We start from the raw sequence: 8,510 nt of genomic DNA on the forward strand, positions 1-8,510 counted from the left end.
TCATTGTCTTTTTTGAAGTTTTTCAGGTTTTACGTCCTCAAGAGACTCAAACGAAGGGTTAATCGGGTCCGACAAGACATCGCAGCCGTTTGGAAGTTGCACTACGACAACGTCGGGCTCACACCGCCTTTCTCGGATGGTAGTTAATTTTAGGAAACTGAATGAAAATGAATTTGAGTTAGCGGAGAAGAACAGAGTTTCAATTTTGAAGGTTTCCTTTCGGACCACAAATGCGTCTGCAATTTTCCAAATGGCAATTGATGATGTTCTTAGAGATGAAATAGGAAAATGCTGTCATGTTTACATCGATAATATAATGATATTCTCAAGCAATGAGGAAGATCATTACAGCCGTCATACGTCGGAATGTCACATCAGTTAAGTGCAATTCCTGCGCTGGCTGGTGTCACTTCCCGACGTGTTCCGGCTTGCGCACCACACGTGAGTGGAGTGATTCCTACGTTGCCCCATGCTGCAGGAGTCTTCCCCCTGCAACTCACCACAGAGACGTCGCCATCCAAGACCCCAGCGCGACAACCGCCTCTGCGGGTTCTGCAGCTGCAACAAACACCACCAACACGTCACTCCCTCACCCCCAGGATCACTTACGGACACCCGCGACAAACCAGACTTCTCCAATTCAACTGCAACGGACTCCAGAGTAAGATCGGGGAGATAGTTGCACTCATGAATCGGGAACGTGTATCGATAGCTGCGGTCCGAGAAACCAAGTTAAACAGCCGCTCAGATCTTCTGAGTTGTGCAGGTTTCAACGTTATACTGTACGTAAATATCGCGAGCGAGATAGTGGTGGTGGCCTAGCTTTCATATTGCACAAAACCGTGCAGTATCGTCAAATCGAAGAAGACATCGACCCCAGGGATACTACCCTAGAATGTCAGGGCATAGCTATCCGGTCAGGCGATGTCGACCTCGAAATATTTAACATATACATCCCCCCAGTTACATGTTGCCCTACAGGATATCACCCGAACATAGGTGCGGTACTTCATGGTGAAAACCGTATGGTACTAGGCGACTTTAACGCGCACCACGATCTTTGACATTCCGGCCTATCCAATGATCGCGGGGGGATGGAGCTGGCGGAACAGATTGACGACTCGACATTCTGCATGACGAAGCCCCCACCAGAGTTATGGGCACCTGCATCAGCTCGCCCGATATTACCATTGCTAGCGGTGGTCTGATAAACAGCATAACCTGGCGACCTATGCTAACTCTCGCATCAGACCATCTGCCCATAATTATCTCGATCGAGAAGCCTCCTGATTTCGTTTCTGTGGACAACCGTACCTTAATTAACTTCAAAGAAGCTAATTGGGTCGGCTTCACAGAATTTACCGAGAGCACCTTCAACGCTCTACCCATTCCTACGGACGTATGCGTTGGCGAGCGTCAATTCCGCAAGGTGATCGCAGCAGCTACCGCTCGCTTCATCCCGGCTGGAAGAATAGCGGAAATCCGCCCCAATTTCCCAGCCGAAGCAGCTGTTCTAGCTAACGAGCGCGACACCTTACGCCATGCCGATCCCGGGGATCCCCGAATAAGGGATCTCAATTTGGAGATTCGGCGTATGGTAAATCAACGTAAGCGTATGAAATGGATAGATCACCTGAAGTCCAGCAACCTCTCCACCGGTGTGAGTAAGCTTTGGGCTACTGTCAAAGCTTTGTCTAATCCGAAGAGACATGACGACCGAATTGAAGTTCAATTCAATGGTCATACCTCTTCGGACCCGAAGAAGTGCGCGAGCTATTTTAGCCGTCAGTTTAAGGCTAAGAGATGGCTAAGAGATGTGTTAACCGACGGCTGCGCAAAATGCCAAACAACTGCGCGCCACTTACTTTCACCGATGAGGAGGTTCAGGGTGTCATCAACAAGGCAAAATCTTCCAGATCCATCGGCCCTGATGGAATCAACATGCTAATGTTAAAGCATCTAGGCTCAACGGGAGTAAAACATCACACCAAGGTCCATAATCTGTCGCTCACCACTATTCAAATCCCCGATGTGTGGAAAGTCGGAAGAGTGGTCCCACTATTGAAACCTGGGAAACCCGCCAAAAAAGGGGAATCTTATCGTCCGATAACTCTCCTCTCCCCAGTAGTAAAGACACTTGAGGCCTTGTTACTCCCGAACTTCACTCACCACCTGAGCCTAGCCAGCCAACAGGATGGATTCCGCAAGGTGCACAGCACCACCACAGCACTTAGCGTCATAAACGCCCAGATAGTTCGTGGCCTCAACCAGAAACCACCCAGCGAAAGAACGATACTCGTAGCGTTGGACCTGTCAAAAGCTTTTGACACGGTCAATCTAACAACGCTACTGCAGGACATCGAAAAGACCACTCTGCTTCCAGGGCTAAAGACGTGGACCATGAACTATTTGAATGGTCGTCAGTCATCCGTACTATTTCGAGGTGAAACATCCAAACTAAGAAGAATTAAACAGGGGGTTCCGCAGGGTGGTGTCCTCTCCCCGCTACTGTTTAATTCCTATATCTTGAAACTTCCCCAACCACCAGAGGGAGTTTCCATAACCTCGTACGCAGATGACTGCACGATATTGACGTCGGGCAATGGAATCGAGGGCATGTGTGCGAAAGTAAACGGCTACCTCTCCGACCTTTCTCGTTTCCTCGCTGCACGAGACCTCCAACTTTCACCCACCAAATCCACAGCGACCTTATTCACGAACTGAACGAAGGAGTATAGACTTGAACTTAATATTGCAGTCGATGGCGTCAAAATTCCGACTGTCAATAACCCTAAGATTTTAGGCGTAACCCTCGATAGTCTATGCTCCTTCTCTCCCCATACGACCGCGATTATCGCCAAGGTACAGAGCCGCAACAAAATCCTCAAATCGCTAGCCGGCAGCACATGGGGAAAAGACAAAGAAACGTTGCTGGCAACATACAAGGCAATCGGCCGGCCGGTCCTCAACTATGCAGCACCAATATGGTCGCCTGGATGTAGTGGTACGCAGATGGGGAAACTTCAGACCTGTCAGAATACAGCACTCCGGACCACGACGAGATGCCTCTTGATGTCTCCCATTGAACACCTCCATAGTGAGACGCGCATGCTACCCGTAAAGGAGCATAATCTACTCCTCTCCAGGCAGTTCCTGCTGGGTTGTTTCCGTAGGAATCACCCCTGCAGCCATCTGCTTGGAGCGGAACCGCCTCCCAGGAGCATCAAGAGGCCATTCCACGACTATGTCGACGACATCGAACGCCGACCAGACTTCGGACGCAACAAACTTTCGACAGGCATTGACCGCCATTCACAGTGGAGCCATCAACACCTTCACCGACTCCCTTCCCGTGAATGGCGTTCTTGGAGTCAAACCACCACCTATTGCAGACGAAGAGCTCTAGTTGCCGCGAGAAACGCGAGTGACCCTAGCGCAACTTCGTTCTGGATACAGTAGCAGGTTAAACTCCTACTTATCCAGAATCGACCCCGACATACCTAATGTATGTCCTGCATGCAACGTGTCCCCACATGACACTGGCCACCTCTTTGCATACCCCTCAAACCCTACCCATCTAACACCTTCCTCCCTTTGGTCCGACCCCGTCGAAACAGCACGTTTCTTGGGCCTACCGTTAGATGACCTCGACGACAACACAACAACCCTTACCATCCTAACGGGGATTAGCTAACCGTTAACAACAACAACAACATCATTACGGGACATCGAAAAATTTTAACAAAACTTTACCAAGCCAACATGCGAGTTTCAACGGAAACATCAAAATATCTTAGGGAAGAAGTGGAGTTCCTTGGATTTATTGTTTAAAAGGGAGGGATGAAAACGAGCCATCATAAAGTCAATGACATGGTAGCAATCTTCGTGGTTTACGATAATTGGGGATATCTGGTTATTATGCGTGGATTAGTTTTAATTTAGACTGAAACAGCAATATAGCACAAATGAAAACAACAAAAACTACGTTGTCATAACGGGCGTCGATGACTAAATGAAGCATTATACCTTTAAGTTTAGTTCCAGTTTGGATATTGAATAAAGCGCATAGGGATCGCTCCTACTAATTGGGGGCGTTGTGGAAGCTGATAGTTGTCGAGATCAGAACTGAAACCGATCAAAAAAAGTAGTAGATGTCATGAATTCAAATATTATTGGTTTGATATTTGAAACAGAATTTGTATCGGTTTTAGCTGGCACGGAAACCAATTTTACCGGTATTGCTATCAGAAACAAAGCAAAAAGATAGTCGCTTACAGATTTGAAATGTAAGTTAAAAAAACAAGTTATTTTATTATTTCAAATTAATTTATCTTTATTTCTATAGGAAAAAACATAAGTACATATAAAACACGAAATGTCTTAATTAATGTTATATCTTAAAATCTTTATTTAATTCGGAACTCATTAAAAACTTTAATAGGATTGCTTCCAAATGTATTCATTTGCAAGTTTTGTCACATTAGTAAACAGTTGATTCGAATATTGGTTTTGCGTAGGATCGAAATAACGAAAATCCAAACAAATTCTGTGACACTATTGAAAATCAGAATTGGTTTGCAATTCTGACAGCTAAGCAATTCTATTTTGGATTCCACAGCACCCCTGAATAACTCACATATTTTTCAATAAACACATAGTCCTCACAAGAAAATTTATACATCCGGCCTTTCCATTATTTTTTTTCGAAAATTATGCAACAATTGTTATAACATAATAATAATATATAATGCATGTTGCTATCGTTGTAGCAGCAGAAAGCATTCCTGAAGCAATTTGGACGAATATTGGCGGTGTAACAGTCCTTAGGTCCGTTACGGTTAAACATCGTCGACTGTCTCTCTTATATATATTTATCTGCGGTTCTGCTTTCGAATGGTAGGTACACTCGCGCTCGGTGTTTAGAAATAATTGAGGCGCAAAGGACCAAGAGGCTAGAGGAACCCAAGGTATTTCAACAGTGTGCATTTTGTATTGGAAATGGAAGTATTTGTGGAGATTCCATCGACGTTGCTTAAATCTTATATAATATATGTAAATAACAAATCCGCTTTTCTTAAAAATTATATGTACATATATTCCAATTTCTATTGACAGACATATGTACATACATATGTATAATGTCGGTATTCTGTGTGAGACGATTGTCTCATGTCTCTAATAGTGACTATAGTAATTTAGTGATTCTGTTAGTCAAGAGTCTCATTTTGGTATATAGCCCCGACCATGCAGTAAGACCAGCATAAAGAACTGACGCTGCTTGCTCATTCGATAAAGAAGCTGGAGCTATTGACAGCTAAAATTTAAGATGAAAAAAAACTCAAAATTGTGAGAGTTGTGATGTTAGTTAATGGTCCATACATATTATATAAATATAAACATATAGTGAAAGAAAATGCATAATAATAACAAACGAATCAGAGTTTAGTCATTTAGGGTATTCCACCAAACTCGTAAATGTAAAAACTTATAAGTTTAAAAATTTACGCTTTAGTTTTTTGGAACGCTCTTTTTTTTATACGTATAAAAGCCGCGTAATAGGTAAAATATCAGTTTATGAAGCAAATACGCGTCGATTTTGCCTCATAGTTTTATACGAAACGCGTAAACTCTTTTTCATACAAATTTTGACAGCTCATTTATAAGGCACAGAATTTTACGAGGCATTTATGAGTTTGATGGAATACCCTAATTGTCTAATCTGCGACTCATTTCATTGCAAAATGACAATTTTTATTCACGAATTGTAATGAGTTTATTAGTAATGAGTTTAAAAATTTTATTTCATATTACCAGCTGCACTTCATTTAGAATAATAGATAAAAAAAAAATAAAATAAATAAATTTGTCATAAACAACATTGATATACTGTTTTTGTATCTTTTCAACATGGTTATAGCCTCTTGTGCCTACTGCCGATTGTGCGACATGGAGTGGAGGCACTCTGGAGCTTCTAGGTGGCGTAGCGATCTGCAATAAGGCCCTTATATCTAAATATTCGAATAAAAAGCACATTGCCTCAATGGCGACTGTCAAGTTCCTGGCATTAATCACAGTGCCATAGTCCTAAAATGAGCAATGAGGTAGTACTCACATACTCATAAATACATATAAGACTTACCATTAAATTTAGAGCAAAAGTTGGTGAACATTTTATTATGACATTGTTATTACAACTTTTCCTCGCAAATGACCACGATTCACCTTCTCAAAAGCAAGTGGCAACTCAGCAAAAGTGAATGAACTATCAATTATTGGCGATAACTAAAATAAAGGATTTGAATATTTTGAATATTTTCAACACTGGCAGACATGTCATGTAAAGCTTCTCAAAACCACGGAAAACTGGGCATAAGTGAATACAATCAAAAGCTAATGTTAAAGTAGCTAAGATACGTTTTGAATATATTAATTTAAGTACTGTAAGATGCTTCAAATAGGCGATTTAAAATGGTTCGAAAAGCTAAAAAGTGTTAAAGATACTAGTAGTGTTGACCGTACGATTAAAAGAAAGAAAGATGAAAAAAAAGGAAAGCAAGAGTTTCTCATTAAAAAATGGCAATTTTAATTAAATAGAGAAAATTAGAAAATAAAGTTGTCACAGAGATAGAAAGAGTTAGAAAAATTACAAAAGTTGTACGCACATCATTTTTGGAAGCTTCATTTTTCACACTACTCAAAACCAACTTTATATGCATCGTCTGATCAGTGTTTAATTAGAAGTAACATAACTACCTACCTGATTTTTCTTCACCAAACGTGTCAGTAGTTCAATCCCTTGTGGTGCTGGCATAAAGAAACCATACTTTAGGAAAAACCCCTTCCCGGATAATGATTTCATATTGGATTGAATAAAATGCGTTATATTTTTCAACATTCCGAAACTTATGCCAAACTTATCTACATTCTTCAACAAAGGAGAAGAAAACGTTATATACTGACCAAATTGAAAATTAAGATTTTTTGCCAGTTCTGCTCCTTGTCCTGTGCAATCCAACACAATATCGAAAGGTGCATAATTCCGCAACGCTTCGAATTCAGCTGAGTTTTTATAATCGAACACATAATCAGCTCCCAAAGTTTTTACAAGTTCAATAGCACTATCACTACATGTAGCATAAACAGTAACTTTTTGTGATTTAAGTAGTTGTATTGCAAGTGAACCGACACTTCCAGAGCCACCCATGACCAATACACGGCTATTTTCACCACCACCAGAACAGGAGACTGCACCACAAACACTCCCTAAACGGCCGGTCACATATAGCCCCGACCATGCAGTAAGACCAGCATAAAGAACTGACGCTGCTTGCTCATTCGATAAAGAAGCTGGAGCTATTGACAGCTAAAATTTAAGATGTATAATCAATTTAAAAATATATTTGTATATATAATTACACAATATTGTGGCACAACAACATATTGGGCATGTGATCCATTTATATGTAACGGCACCACACCATACACTCTGTCGCCCACAGAAATTTTATTATCGACGCCCATTCCACATTGAACAACTTCACCACAAAATTCTCGCCCAAGAATTAATGGAAACTCTATCGTTTTTGAATACTGATACCGCAATAGATTTAAAGTTTTTGAACCATATCCTCCTATTAATTTCAAATGTAAACTATGAAGTTAATTGTTCGGTCCTACTTACCTAGCATAGCTACATCAATAGGGTTAACCGTTGTAGCGTTAATACGGACTAAACAATCAGTAGAATTTGAAATTATGGGCATTCTTAGACCCGTCGAAAACTGCAATTCTTCAGTCGTGCCATAGTTGTGAATTTGCCACCCATCCATTTTTAAGCTGCTAATTGTGTTAGGAAACTTGTTTCGATTGACAACTGGTATTTTAGTCGCAACTTCGCGTGTAAAGCAAAGTCGATTTAAATATATTCCCATTGCACTTTTTATACCTCGGATATTCATATTTTTTAAACCCTGCAACTTTAAGTAATTTAAACGGCAATAAATGATGTGGTTTATCGCAGACAATACCTGGAACCGATTACCTTTTGGCAACCGGTTGAAACGGATTAAACCAGACGTTACACTATCAAGAAAAAGACTTGAAGCAATGCTGTCAATATAAAGGAGGCGACACACTTCATCCGACATCTGTCACTTATTTAGACAGATGCACGACTGCACGTAATTTACGATATGTATTATTCAAAATTCCAACACACCTGACGTTATTTTACAAATAGAAGAATAAAATATCTTTGTAATATCACTTGTAATAGCAATTGATAATTTAAACAAATAAATTTACCTATTTACTAATTTTTTGCATTTTAAAATTTCATTGTAGTGAATGGCAGCAACGAAGTTGTGTACATGGGTGTTTCCATGGTTACGCACGCGACATTGGTACACGTTTAATTGCGTTTGAATGTTGCAAAAATAGAAATATAATGGGAAAAAGTCATATATTTTAGGATCGCTGCATTCTATGTGATGAGTTCTTTCCAAAAAGTA

At 40.8% G+C, this 8,510-nt stretch overlaps 1 protein-coding gene and 1 pseudogene across 1 annotated transcript; one reads left to right on the forward strand and one right to left on the reverse strand.

The window, feature by feature from the left end:
• Positions 1-1,094: 1,094 nt before the first annotated feature.
• On the forward strand, positions 1,095-6,082 carry LOC125778046 (uncharacterized; annotated as a pseudogene).
• LOC105230616 (reticulon-4-interacting protein 1, mitochondrial) lies at positions 5,730-8,062 on the reverse strand. Its single transcript, XM_011211550.4, has 5 exons — positions 7,682-8,062; positions 7,417-7,631; positions 6,758-7,363; positions 6,140-6,282; positions 5,730-6,084 (listed from the first exon to the last, which is right to left on the reverse strand). The coding sequence occupies exons 1-4, from the start codon at positions 7,956-7,958 to the stop codon at positions 6,175-6,177; spliced, it is 1,206 nt and encodes a 401-aa protein (XP_011209852.2). The 5' UTR covers positions 7,959-8,062; the 3' UTR covers positions 5,730-6,084; positions 6,140-6,174.
• Positions 8,063-8,510: the final 448 nt, after the last annotated feature.

Source organism: Bactrocera dorsalis, chromosome 1, assembly GCF_023373825.1.
Source record: "Bactrocera dorsalis isolate Fly_Bdor chromosome 1, ASM2337382v1, whole genome shotgun sequence".
In the NCBI taxonomy this organism is placed as follows: Eukaryota; Metazoa; Arthropoda; class Insecta; order Diptera; family Tephritidae; genus Bactrocera; species Bactrocera dorsalis.